Source organism: Lytechinus pictus, chromosome 1, assembly GCF_037042905.1.
Source record: "Lytechinus pictus isolate F3 Inbred chromosome 1, Lp3.0, whole genome shotgun sequence".
Classification (NCBI taxonomy): Eukaryota; Metazoa; Echinodermata; class Echinoidea; order Temnopleuroida; family Toxopneustidae; genus Lytechinus; species Lytechinus pictus.
The window spans coordinates 12890446-12905155 of record NC_087245.1 but is presented as its reverse complement, the minus strand read 5'-3'; the positions used below and the strand labels follow the sequence as shown (position 1 = coordinate 12905155).

Sequence of the window (14710 nt, the reverse complement as noted above, 5' to 3'; positions counted from 1 at the left end):
AAAAATATAAATAACTGACTCTATAAAATTACTTTATTCATAATACCCAATCACAAACACTCTTGCCCAACGATATTTTATCCCAATCCAATACTCATATCCAAATCACAAAAAAAATATATTTGCCTACTTTACTCGGAATATAATAGCCAATACATTTTTTTATGACTGTTATTAGAAGCCTCATAAATTCAAGCGATCGGTTTCCTCTCTTTAAAAAAAAAAAAAAAAAATAGGTTTCAAAAGATATAATAAGATAAACCCTTTGCACGAGTTTTATTTTAGAATCGACTGTATGATCAAGAAAGCCTCGTAAATGTATCCTGTTATATAATCAGGAAAGGAAGAGGTTAAACAAGGTAATTCTTAAAGTGTGTGAACGTAGATTTGCTAGAATTGAGCTATACATGTACAGTGGCAATAAAAACTATCTGTGTGATACATTTTTCATATTTTTCTTTTGCATTTTCAGGCAACTGAAATAAAACAGATATATTTTAACACTGTGTAACAACTTTGCCACACAAAATAACATTTTAACCATAGGTAAGCATAAACTTTACCTTTTTTGTTCCAGCTGCATCTGAGGACACATAACTGAATGTAAACAAAAGTTTATTTCAGACATCTCGAGTATTTTTCAAACTAAGTTTTTATCATTTAAAGTGGGTTTACATTTTATATTTCATGTATGACAATGATTAACAAAATAAAAATCAAGCCATTTCATGTGAATCACTGCTTCGAGTAAAGCAGATATCATCACGATTTGTGTGGGGAAGGGGGGGGGGGCAAATGAAGTGTTTGAGGTAGGAAACAAGTTAAAAGGTAGAAGATATCTTCACACACAAACACACATGAACATGATTGTATCCTTACAGGGTTCTCCAAATAACTGGAAATGAAATAGGGAGATTCCAATATGATTATCTTAGAATCATTTCTTGTGGATCCACTTTATTCTAGAAGCTCTATAAGGAATCATTGTTCTGAACTTCATTACCGGGGTCATCAGCATCGATAATGATTGTTTGGTGAAACGGGTTTGTCAGTACTCATCATATCTGAACAAAACTGGGACAAGAACACTACCCTGGGGAAGTACTTTCGTTTGAATCATAATGGTCCGTCTGTTGCACTTCCCATTCAGCTCCACGAAAAGAGGCGAATAATCAAGTAAAGGAGTTAGGTCAGATGATCTTCTACAACTAAAGAGTATCCGGTGGTTAACGGTTTTCGGGAAGAAGACCAACATTTAGTTAAGGCCAGTTGATTTAGTTCGAGGCGTAGACAGGTTGGTCAGGATATCTGAAAGCTACCTGGCCTTTTCAGAGGTTAGGTGTGGTTGCTTTATGTGTGAGACGGTTGATGAAGGGTTATCGTCGTCCTTTCCTGGCAGCAGTTACCATATAAGAGTGGGTCGCTAGTGCTTTGCCGCTCACTTACGAGTGAAAACCAATTTAATTCACTCCTACAAACCAGTGATATATATTACACCTCAGAGAGTAAACACTATTCAATGTATATAGGCATCCTAATGTGCACAACGTGTGGATTTTGGGGGCTTTGGTAATCTGTTTCTACATCTTTCAACACAAATATGTTAATAATTTTCAACAGAACTGTACTAAAGATGGAAGTGCTGCTGATTCTTTGAGGAGATTTCTGAAATCTTCCCTTCGGATGTGACCCACCTGTGATTTAAGGTCCCGCAGCATGCTAAGCCCTGCCTCAGGAATATTGCTAGAAGCCTGGTACTTGAAGGCGTCCAATTGGTCGAGGTTATACTTAAGTGCCAGGCCTAGTCTATTATATGAATCGTTGCTGAGCTGTCGAGAAAAGTAATATAATCCAATGTCATCAATATCACTTCCTGGGCACGGCAAGGTGTTCTGTGGGAGAGATGTCGTATTTAGACAGGGACCATGATGAAGTACTGGACGAGTTGACTGTAGCGATCTTGGAGGGTCACTGCATGAAAGATGATAAGGTGAATTTGATAATGAGTAAAATGCTGACAGTACATGTACGTGTGTTGGTATAAGTGGCAAGCTTGGAAATAGACGATATCTATTTCAATGTCTCTGAAATAAGGCCACTTTATTAATCCACGTCATCTATGCAGCAAATTATCATTATGACTAGATGGATTTTGATTTTACAGGTTATCTGTCCAGAAACCGAGCCGAGAGCTTTGCTTGATCAATCATAAAAAGATCTGTTTCCACGATCAGTTTGCGCCCCCGTGTTATACTTTACAATGTTTTTATTTAGAATTCAAATGTAATGCAATTTGATTTTTCTTCACTATAGTTTTGAGCAATATTGGGAAAAAAGAAAATCTTTAAAAGGGGAGCTTGCCGAGATTGCCATACAGACCATTTATGAGATATCGGCAGGATATTGGTTACATTTAAATAAATCTGTCGAAATCAATTTTCAACAGATGAGTATTTAGGCATAAACTGAGTATCAAAATTATTATAGTATGGGAATGCTTACATAGCTTGACTGGAGCTCGCTGGTACGCTAGATTGTGCGGCAAAATAAGGCGGAGTTGTAACGTGTTCCAATTTTCGGCCTTTCAAAAAAAAAGATATGAGTGAAAAGATGGGGAAAGAAAGAGTTATAAAACTATGATTACCTTACATGATCAATTTAAATCAGATTTTATTGCTTGAAATAAAAAATTATTTTGGAAATCATGAATCATACCCTTGACTGATGTTCATCGAGCCATGTTTTTCCTTCCATACTATTTCTTGTATAGATTTGACAGAAAAAAAAGAGATTAATGAGGAATCACGATCATGAAAATAGTTTGATCATTAGCGAATTTACTGTACACGTCCCACCCCCCCTGTAAATAGTTTTACAATATAGAGGAGGCTTGGGAGACACATAATGTGTATAACTTAATTACTTTATTGGGTGTTTCATAAAGCAGAAATTTTTTATATACTGGCCTGCGAAAGGAGTGATCCATAAATAGAACACATATCTTGCCAATTCAAAAATGCAAGCGCGAAGCGCGAGATGAATTTTTTAATTATTCTTCCTGAACAATCGATTGTTACCATGAAGAAGATGGATATCTTATTTGCGCGAGCTGAAGTTTCCGACCAGAAAAATCAACATTCTAACAACTTTTTGTATGAAACCCATTCAAATCAACTGAAACTTGATTAATTGATCTGAAAATTGACATATTACGGATTTTTTGCAGTGACTCATGAATAGGATACATTTCTCACCAATCATTAGAGCTAGCGAAAAACTTGAGCTGAAATTTCCGACCAGAAAACTCAACATTCTAACAACTTTTTGTGTGAAACTCATTCAAATCAACTGAAACTTGATTAATTGATCTGAAAATGGACATATTACGGACTTTTTGCAGTGACTCATGAATAGGGTACATTTCTCACCAATCATTAGAGCTAGCGAAAAACTAAAGATATTCGACCTGAAAACTCGACTGGTTAAGCAAGTTTTAATAAAGAACACAGCAAATAAGCGCGAAGCGCGAGTTGAATTTTTGCAGATTTAGAACTAAAACAGATTATTCGAAGCAATGTTATCATGAAGAGGGTGGTCACAGAACCAAGCAATTGATGCGAGCGCGAAGTGCGAGCTGAATGTTTTTTCTTTTAAGATCTGAAATTTGGACATTCAAAACATTTTTTGTGAGTATGAATATTATGCGTAAATAACTTAGCAATACATGCTAGTGCGGGCTGAAAGTTTGAATTAACCGATATGAAAACAAGCACCTGTTAATAACTATTTGCTGTGATTCATGCATAAGGACGGTTAAGCACGTTTTTAATAAAAAAAAACACAGTTAACAAGCGAGCTGAGAGTATCCATGGAGAGGGTGGGCATTGAACTAAATAACTCTTGCTACCTGAAAATTGAACATTGTAAACACATCATGAACACGGTGGGTATCTAGTCAAACAAGTAATGCAAACTCGAAGAGCGAGCTGGGGTTATAATTATTATCTTTTTTTAATAAAAACTTCTCAAAGTCGGATATTCCATGCAGTTTTGTAATAAAATGAATGATGCGAGCGCGAAGCGCGAGCTGAAAATTTCCGATATTTTGATTTTTTTACACGTTTTTATTATTCAAAACAAACTCGGATTCTGCATCTGTAATTAGACAGACTGTATACCCCAATAAACAGAATACGAGCACGAAGCGCGAGCTGAAAATGTTGATTTACTGACCCGAAAGGGACCATTATAAGCACTGTCCAACATGAAGAAAAAATGTAGAGAGGATGTGGATTTCAATAAAATGCTGCGAGCTGGGGATGTTTTTTTTTTTTTTTTTTTTTTTTAGATTTAGACTTAAAAATGGGTATTCCATGCAGTTTTTGTAATTAAGAAAAGGAAGGGTATCACGCGAGCTGATTTTTTTTTTTTACTTTTTAACACGTTTTGGTCTCACCTGCAAAGCAGAGTGAGACTATATAGGCGCCGCTTTTTCGACGGCGGCGGCTTCAACATTAAATCTTAATCGAGGGTTAAGTTTTTAAAAGGACAGCATAACTCAGAAAGCATATAGACCTAGTTCATGAGACTTAGACATAAGGTTAATCATGTATTACTTAACACCCTATCTGAGTTTCAGGTCATATGAACAAGGTCAAAGATCATACACTTTTTTACAAAAATTGTGATTTTACAGAAAAAAAGAGAAAATTTTTGCAGAAAGCAATAAAAGAATCATTCTGTAAATTCATAAAACATGAATTTTTCTGGAATTTAACAGAACAGGTCTGTTTAAACAGGGGAAAAGGGAGTTTTATTTATGGAAATTTGTAAGATTCCATACACCGAATACCAATTTCCTGTAAGATTACGCAATCTGGTAAGATTACAGGTGTTCTCGAGACTCTGCTGCAGGAACTTCTTTTATTTTAAGGATAAATTTTCTAACAGTGTAGGATCAATGAACTTGGACCATGTTGGGGGAAATCAACATCAAAGTCGTAACCTAATGTTAAGTTTTTGAAATGACAGCATAAATTCGAAAGTATATGAACATAGTTCATAAAACTTGGCCATTAGGGTATTAAAGCATCTCTGAACACCATGTCTGAGTTTCAAGTCACATGACCAAGGTCAAAGGTCATTTTTTAGGGTCAATGAACTTTTACCAAATTTGGGTATTTGTTGAATGACCATCATAACTTCGAAAGTTTATGCGAAAAGTTATGGATCTGATTCATAAAACTTTGACATAAGAGTAATCAAGTATCACTGAACATCTCGTGCGAGTTTCAGGTCACATGACTTAGGTCAAAGGCCATTTAAAGTCAATGAACTTTGGCCAAGTTGGGGGTATTTGTTGAATTACCATCATAACTCTGAAAGTGTATGGATCTAGTTCATAAAACTTAGACATAAGAGTAATTAAGTATCACTTAATATTTCGTGCGAGTTTCAGGTCACATGACCAAAGTCAAAGGTCATTTAAGGTCAATGAACTTTGGCCACGTTGGAGGTAATTATTACATTGCTTTCATAACTTTCAGAGTTTATGGATATAGTTTATGAAATGTGGACATAGGGGTAATCAAGTATCACTGACAAGTCTCAGGTCACATGATCAAAGTCCAATATTATTTAGGGTCAATGAACGCAGTATTGTATCATTATATGAATGGTGTTTTTTGTGAATAATTATTTTATAGTAGTTTTCAAAGTCAGCACTACTGCTATATCGAATCGCCTAATGCAGGTGAGGCTGCCAGAGGCGCTCCACTCGTTATTATTTAGAACAAGTTCGGATTCTGCATCTGTAACTGGACAGGCTGTGTATCCCAATAAAGAGAATACGAGCACGAAGCGCGTGCTGAAAATGTTGACTTACTGACCCGAAAGGGACCATTTTAAGCACTCTTCAGGAAATTTTTAGAGAGGATGTGGATTTCAATACAATGCTACGAGCGCGAAGCGCAAGCTGGGGTTGTTGCTTTTTTTTAGATTTAGGTGTCGCACCCCCACACCCCCCCCCCCCTTTAGCGACGGCCTGCATTTACCACAAGAAAGGATCAACAACCGTTCTTGAAGTCACTCTTAACTTACGAACAGCTTTATTAAACGGCCCCTAATTCATTTGTACAATAATTAATTGTCATTTTAGCATGGATAGAAAGAGTACTGTCTTCATCTCATTGGCATTTGTGGTTACTTGAGTCATCATCTTGTGATGTCTCACACAAAGGAGTTATACAGAAGTTATCTTAAGTCCTTTCACTTTAGTATTGCTATGAATTCTCAATTATAACACCATCCATTTTTTGTTCTTTTAATAGAAATGACCTTCGATTTCAGGTTTACGTTCATTGTGCTTGTATTCTGAAAGTGGTCACAGTATAATTGAGGAAAACACCTTTTTACATGTTTTAGTATCAAATGATGACGTGTATGCTACCGGGGTGAATTACAAGTATAGAAACCAATTTGTATTACTTAAGGAACGGGAATATTTGGTTATGATTATGAGCAATGGGGCATATTATATAGTATGAATGCTATATACTTACCATGCCGGACCTGGAAAGCTAATGAAATCACCCCTGCCTTATTCAATCCATTTGATAAATTTTCTCTCTGATCATGGTCTAAGACTCCCTTCTTCCAATCAGTGAGCATCTTATAAGTACCCTCATATCTTCCATCTCTGTTTTGCATTCCGTATCTACTGATCGCCGCTTCATGACATCCCAATATCAGACCAAGGCGGCGGAAATCATCCGGATGGAGTAAACTGGCTAGCTCATGACATTCTAAATCCGTAAACGGGCTTCGATCCACTGTATAGTGAGATAGTAAGATTGATGAAAAAATTGGAGAGCAAAAATTTGACAAAGATATAGAGACAGTTTAATAGACAAGCAGAGGTGTAGAAATTAGTGGGGGGGGGGGGGTAGGGAAGAACAGATAAAGAATGCGTAGACTATTTCAACTATTCTCATTTTTTATGTTGGAAGAAATTAGAGTGAGATATTAAACCGATGCTCCGGGCTGAAAATAATCTTATTTAAACAGATAAAGAAAAATCAGACAAACAAAACACTAAAAATGTGATCAAATCGGACAAAGAATAACAAAGTTATGGCATTTTAAATATTTTGCATTATTTCGGTGAAACAGTTCTTGGCATGTCTTCATGAATATTCAATAAGCGAATTGATGGTATCATATCCCCACTTATTCTTTTGTATTTATTATATGAAATTTGTAGGTTTATTCAATTTTTTTCTACCAAGAATTGAATAAAAAATGGATTGACAGCTGATTTAGTGCATTCGATATTCATTGCTGCAACTCATTTCATTATAAAGGAGACACATTATTCACACATGTATGAAAAAATGAAACAATTATGATTTCATGTACTAGTAATGACATTAAAAAAAAAAAAAATGAGGATGTGGCATCATCAGCCCATCAAATGAATGTTCATGATGACGTGCATATAAATATTTTCACAAAATCTCGCTAAACTTAAAAATTCAATAACTTCATTATTTGTTGTCCGATTTTGATGAAATTTTCAGCATTTTGCTTTGTGAATTTTACTCTATTCATTTAGATACAAATATTTTCAGACCGGAGTACCCCTTTAACGTCAGCAAAAGCCATGAGATTGTGCATCCCATCCTTTTCAGCTCTACCTGAGGCTAGTCACACTAACGGATTTTTTTAAAAAGATGTTTTATTGTTTTTCTCTCAAATTAAATTCATACAATGCAGTTCACAAAGTAACAATTGTAAAGAATAATTCGAACAAATTACTTAACTCTAATACATTATGCACATCATGTAATATTATTTTAAGACACTGCATCGTACCAGATGAGTGTGACTCACAAATATATGAGAAAAAACTTATAAAAGTATACACTGGAATACACTCCAGACCGATCATACATTGTTTCGAATGTCTTAGATAATCATAATCGGTCGGTTTGAAGCCGATCGATATTTGGTTGCGTGACTGTAGCATGAATAGGCATACGCCATCAATTAACACATGGATATAACAGAGTTTTCTCAATCACGACGCGGCCGCTTTCTACAACGCACCGATTCTTTTGAAAATGCAAGTCAAATCACAATGGAGAGCTGAGAGGCTTTTGTCGAAAGTGGGAGCAGATCATCAAGATATGCACCGGACGAAAAATTGCAAATATGTCGTTGTCCAGAGTCATGAGACGACGCTGCCGTCCGTGTCCCCTAACTTTCGACAAAAGCCTCTCAGCTCTCCATTGTGATTTGATTTGCATTTTCAAAGGAATCGGTGCGTTGTAGAGAGCGGCCGCGTAGTGATTGCGAAAACTGTCTATTATCGGTTTTGATGACGCAAACTGAAATCAAGAAAGGTGAAAATTTCCATTTTAATAAATATGAATTAATCAGAAACTCCAAAATGGCTCTCTTGATATCTGTCACCTATGCATTGGCGGCGGAAGCCAACAAATTTAGGGGGGTCCACCTGAAATTTTGGGATGGACACAGGTAAAAAATTTCACAAGCAAAAAAAAAAAAAAAGGTTATCAACCAACATTTTAGGGGCGACCACAAAAATTTAGGGGGGGTCCTCCTGAATTTAGGGGGGACGCAGGAAACATATTTGACAAGCAAAAAACAAAATAATTAAAAAAGGTTATTAACCAAAATTTTAGAGGGGGACCACCAACATTTTTTGACAAGCAAAAAAAAAAAAAAAAAAACCTATGATATCTTTGGTCCAGTAATAGCAGAACATCAGGCAACACTGGCGGGGAGATTGTTTCACTGATATCTTGGCTCGAGAAATCCACAGACGAATGTTTGCATCTTTGTTGGCAGTCATCTGATCATACTGCTTTCGTAATTTGTTATTTCTCTCATTGTCAAACTAGAATCTTCGGCTTTCACTGAAAGCCTTTCATGAAAAATTTGGACTAATATAATTAATTAAACAAAATCATATAACCTACTTGATTATCCTAATAGATAACCGTCAGGGAAAATGAAACCGACATAGGGGCGGATCCAGGATGTTCCAAAAAAGGGGGGGGCAGATTTTTCTGAGAAAATTTTTGACGAGCAAAAATGAAAAAAAATGTTTTCAACCATAAATTAAGAATATTTCGTACCGGACAAATTTGACAAGCAAAAAATTTTTTTAAATTACAAATTTTAATTTTGCTTCTCAAAAGGGGGGGGGGGCCCTGGATCCGCCGGTGAACCGACAGGAATTGATCTCCCCATTTACTGCTTGCCGAGCAGAGAGTGTAGAAGGCTATACCATTTTTAGCTATTACCGGGCAAGTTTAGTTTTAGAGACTGACTGAGGTGATATCCAGTTGCCAAATACTATACATGTACATCATGTTAAGACATAGGCGGATCCAGGGGGGCCGAGGGGCCCGTCCCCCCCCCCCCCTATTGGCGGAGCAAAAAAGGGGGAAGAAAGAAAAAGAAGGGAAAAGAGAGGAGAAAAAAGAAGGGGAAACACATGACAAGAGGAGGAAGACGAGTGAATAGAATAAGATGAGGGGAAGACTTGGAAAATAATTTTTTTAATATTTCATGTCACTATGCAGTGTAAATTTTCGCTCGCGCTTCGCGCTCGCATTGACTTTTAGGTGATTTATATATAATACGGAGCTTAAATATCAAATTTTGAAGTCAATATATAAAACATATTTCAGCTCGGAAATCAAACTTTCATTATTTTGTTTGATTTACAAATTGATGTTTAAAAAGTGCTCTGTAAAAATTTATGTTTTATCTTCTGAATATTAATATTTTCTGCTCGCGCTGCGCGGTCGCAAAATTTGATAGTGGCAGGTACCTATTATTTTCCTGTATTCCATTAAATTCTCAAATACATGTATCCCTATTCAGCTCAAATTGTCAAAACGTAACAGCTAGCGCTGCACGCTCGCATTTTGATCGGTGATTCGATATGTATATCTCAATTTTAATTTTATAACAAACTACTTAAAATCATTTCATGACAGTTTATAAAAAATTTCGGCTCGCGATTTGCGCTCGCATTGATTGTTGAAATTATATTAACTCATGCATCTTATTCATAATTACAAAAGTGCTTTAAATGTCCAGTTTTCAGGCCATAATAAATTAACAGATTTCTCGCTCTCATTAGGCTTATTAGATTAATAAATAAGATATTAATTTAATAATCGAATTGACCCTTTTAAGAATGGAATATCGACAAGTTTCATCTCCCGCTTAGGAAGAGAAATAGGAAGATAGTCATCATTTTCATATGATGACATAATGTTCTTAGAATGTCCCTGTCCTATGTCAAAACTCAAATTAATAATGATGAAACATATCAGATCTTTGTTTAACTGTGATTCATATCCACCTCACAAGTGCTTGAAATACAGAGCTTAAATTGACTTTTTTTTCAGATCGGAATATCAAATATTTTAAGCTCGCGCTTCGCGCTCGCTTTATTGATTTTCATGATGAAAAAAGGTATTTAGAATGCCCAGATTCTAGGTCAAAATATGAAACACACGCACGCATGTTTATTCAGATACGCAGCTTGTTCTCTGTTTAAATCATTATGAGCCTATATATCCAGTTTCAGATCAGAATATCAAAAATTTTCTGCGCACGCTTTGCGCTCGCATTATTAATGTAGGAAGATCCCAAATTATACCCAAATTTGTTAATGATTTACAAAACATGAAGAGAGTGTCCCGTTTTTAGGTTTGAAATCTCATTTTTTTCTGCTCACGCTTCGCGCTCGCATTAATTGTTTGGTTATATACTTATACCGTTCATGATTACAAAAAGTGCATAAAACGTTAATTTAGGCCGGAACTTCAAAATATTTTCAGCTCGCGCTTTGCGCTCGCATTATTTTATCATTGAAATATGTATCGTCTTAATGGCTAACTGCAAAACGTCCTTGACAGGTCCCTTTTCGACAAGGCCAGAACGCATTATAAATATTTCTGCTCGCGCTTCGCGCTCGCAGTAATTATCTAGTTGCATACGCATCTTGTTCAGGTTCACAAACATTACCCAGAATGTTAAATTTTCAAGACAAAAATACATGAAATTTCAAAATTGTTTAGCTCGCACTTCGCGCTCACACTATTTAAATAGGGCTGTTAGGACATGGGCATTTTGCCCCCCCCCCCCCCAAAAAAAAACAAAAAAATCACGATCAAGAATAAAAAAGAGAAAAGGAAAGGGATAAGGGTGAAAAATAATATTATTTTCCAAATATTATGTCAAAATCTATCACGAACTTGGATTTTTGTAATAAAAATGTCAAAATTTTTGCTCGCTCGCTCGTAACTTCTTATATACATGTATTTTACGCGATATGCCATATCGAGCCCCCTCAATTTTTTTGGGCTCATTACGCCACTGGGACAACCCCTTCAAAGAAACAAACAAAAATCAACTTAGAGCGGCCGATCGGGGAAAATATGGGTGAAAAAAAATTCGGCCCCCCCCCCCCTATTGGCGGAGGCTGGATCCGCCCCTGTTAATATAATAGCAAATGAATGCATATCAGTGACATTTGGTAATTAAATCAATTAAAAATCACTTTAAATTCAATTATTACCTGATAAAGGCGGGTTCGTTGGGTTGTTTGGAGGTACCTCTCCATCGGTCCTGAGTGACCCTGGTCGGCTCATCTGATCTGATGGGGTAGAACTTCTATTTGTCGGATCTCCTGAATCCGCCATGTCTTCTGTCGCAATTAATTACAATAAGAAATGATTTAGATTTCTTTTAATAACAAGATCTGAGTTTGTTTGGAACCCATGATGATGATGATTATCCGTCCAGTTGACTACTCAAGTGCCCTTAACGATTCTTGGCGCCCGTAATAGAAGGAAGACTTCGAATCGGAGGTAACAAAAACAAACATAAGATTTTAAGCGAATCACAAACAAACAAGTACAAACTTGATTTTCATTTCATGTTTTGTTAAAGTAGTTAAACGCATGTTATTTTTCTTCTTCAACGGGCTTCTGGAAACTCGCGGTGAAAATTAAAAAGTGGGATTTTAAAGATTTTTTTTTCAGTGTCCTGAAAGGTTTCTACTGTATGTCTCCGTCAGTCGCGAATATTCTTTCAGTTGTGAACAGATCTCCATAACGTCGCCTAGTCATCACCGCGAGCTGCTGGAGACCCTGCGGAGAGGTTTCAGAGAAGAGTCCGCTTGGCAAATACTCTTGGTGTCATGGATTCATGAATGTGTTTACATTCATGTTTGGGGGGGGGGGGGTTCGGTGACACCAAATAGCACTGGGGCAACAATTTTTTTTCCTGCCCGGGTTTGATTGGAGGGGGATGGAGTACTGCATGGCCATTTCATAAAGATGTTCTTAAGTTAAGAGCGATTTTAAGAACGACTGGTGAACCTTTCTTACGCGCTAAACCATCGCCAATGGAGTTCTACCATAAGAAAAAAGGATCACCAGTCGTTCTTAAAGTCGCTCTTTACTTACGAACAGCTTTATGAAACACCCACCAGGTCTTGTAAGGTCAACCTTATGAGAGAGTATATATGACTGAGCAAAAATGGGGCAAAAATACATATATTTTATAAAAGACAAAATGAAATACAAACGAGTATTGGATCTGTAGCATCAGCCTCCAAAACGATGTATCTGCACAATAGTCGACCATCAAGACTTTGTTTGTATTATTTTCGGTGGTGTAGCATAGCATAGGCCTATTACAATACGATACTACAAGGCAAGGCAGTCGCATATAGTTTCTCAAAGCTCTTCAATTGCCCAATTGCTCAAGCCCAATTACTATTCCTATCTGGACAGTCTAAAATGGCCCCACAGAATGACCCATACAGTTTTCCTCTCAGCCAGGAATCTAATGAGTATGATTTTCCCTGTAGTGGTATGCTGTGCCATTGTCAATACTACTAGTATAGGTTACTGTTATGAATAAAATTACCAAACAATATTTATCATAAACGATGGTAAAGTCGACAAACTTTACTTCAATACTCACATGATTTTAAAATTGAGGTTTGCTGCGTAATGGTCCGGGGTAATGGTATACTCTTGCGAATTTATACCAATTCACAACCGACAAGCAATAGCAGAATAGACCTTTCGTACACAGAGCTTGCGGCGTCAAACATAAAAATCCCCTCGAATATTGGGCGGGTTTTTCCCCATCTATAGTGTAGCGTTGACTGAGATCCAATATCTACATCGGTACTTATATAGGCAGGCTGAACCATGATACTTTAGACTTTGGCCTTTCGTGAAATGAATTTCCAGGGATTTATCACGTTGTGTTTCGTTTGAAAGACATTTAAGCAACCTACTGTCATGCACTGAGTACAAAACAACTAAGGATTGATAAAGGCATGTTTATTGTTAAAGTTTGTTACTATACATAAACTGAAAATTAAACAACACACATGTTGTAGATATGACATAGATGACAGAAATTAGCAAAACTAATGCGTGAAGGAAAATCGATGAGGCTCTTTTAAAATAGATAAATCAGAATGTTCGGGAATATGATTTTTAAAGGAAATTAATCAAACTCTAATCCAAAGTAAAATGGGGGTACGCGGAAAGAGTATATAGGCCTATTAATCAGAAATGGAAATGGTCACATTAGTAGATGAGTTTTCTTACCAATGAGTGGGGACCTAGTCGAGTACAATGGATGTTTTTCAAACTTAAATTCTTTGGTTAATCTTTAAAGGTATAGCATATGGCTATGATGTAACCTGGATCCCCCCCCCCAAAAAAAAGGTTACTTATGCCAGGTCCTTACATTTTTTATTAGAGAGGAGTTTTATAGATAAAATGAAGTTAATTCGTAATATTACTCTTACTAATACATTTTGGATTTATGTTGTATATGAGTGTTATTGTTTGGCTTTCACATAACGTTTTATATGTCCTGTTGAACAGTCGCTATGAATGAATATCATCGTATAAAATATGGGCATAATAGGACTATATACTTGAAACACTTGGGATTTGAATTTATTTTCAATTATAATGAAAAAAAAATCCAAGTGATGTTATGTGAAAGATGTTTTCTAAAACTTATTTTCATGGGTAAATTTCATATTCAAAATGTCGAATAAAAAACTTTTTCTTTTTTCAAAGAACTATTTCCCCCCATCTCTCACCCTCTCTGTCTCTTCGACACTACACCCATTCTCAAGCATGAAATGGGACAGAAATGTAAACATACAATCTCAGCTTATAACTATTAGAATAGATTACTGTTCAACGGGCATTTATACAATTTTGTTTATAACAAAGTCACTCAAAGAGTGCATTAAAATCCAAACTTTTACCAAGATTTAATCAGTCCACTCTATTCACTTTTTTGAATATTAATCAAATTTTTAGACCGGGTTTTCATGAAAAGAAAAGAGTTAAAAAGACATTCCTACGGTTTAGAGCATAATGACGTGCATGGACTGGATTCGCAGTTTCACTTTCTGAAATCATTTCCTCTCCTTCCAACTTCCACGAAAGTTATAAATTCTGGTCTTTAAGCTACTGAAAGTATAAATCGCTTATTGAAATAAATCCGAATGCAGGGGGCGAATCCAGCATTTGCCAAAGAAGGCAGAAAAAAATATCCATATTGTAACTATGTGGTCACGGATTGGCCGCTTTGAGAGTTAACAGCTTTTTTATTCTTT

The 14710-nt window shown here is 36.2% G+C and overlaps 1 protein-coding gene across 1 annotated transcript; it reads right to left on the bottom strand.

The window, feature by feature from the left end:
* Positions 1 to 220: 220 nt before the first annotated feature.
* On the bottom strand, positions 221 to 13227 carry LOC129263538 (uncharacterized). The gene is made up of 5 exons (XM_064096358.1): positions 13039 to 13227; positions 11624 to 11752; positions 6561 to 6830; positions 2503 to 2581; positions 221 to 1971 (listed from the first exon to the last, which is right to left on the bottom strand). Exons 2-5 carry the CDS (start codon positions 11745 to 11747, stop codon positions 1614 to 1616), a joined length of 831 nt encoding a protein of 276 aa, XP_063952428.1. The 5' UTR covers positions 11748 to 11752; positions 13039 to 13227; the 3' UTR covers positions 221 to 1613.
* Positions 13228 to 14710: the final 1483 nt, after the last annotated feature.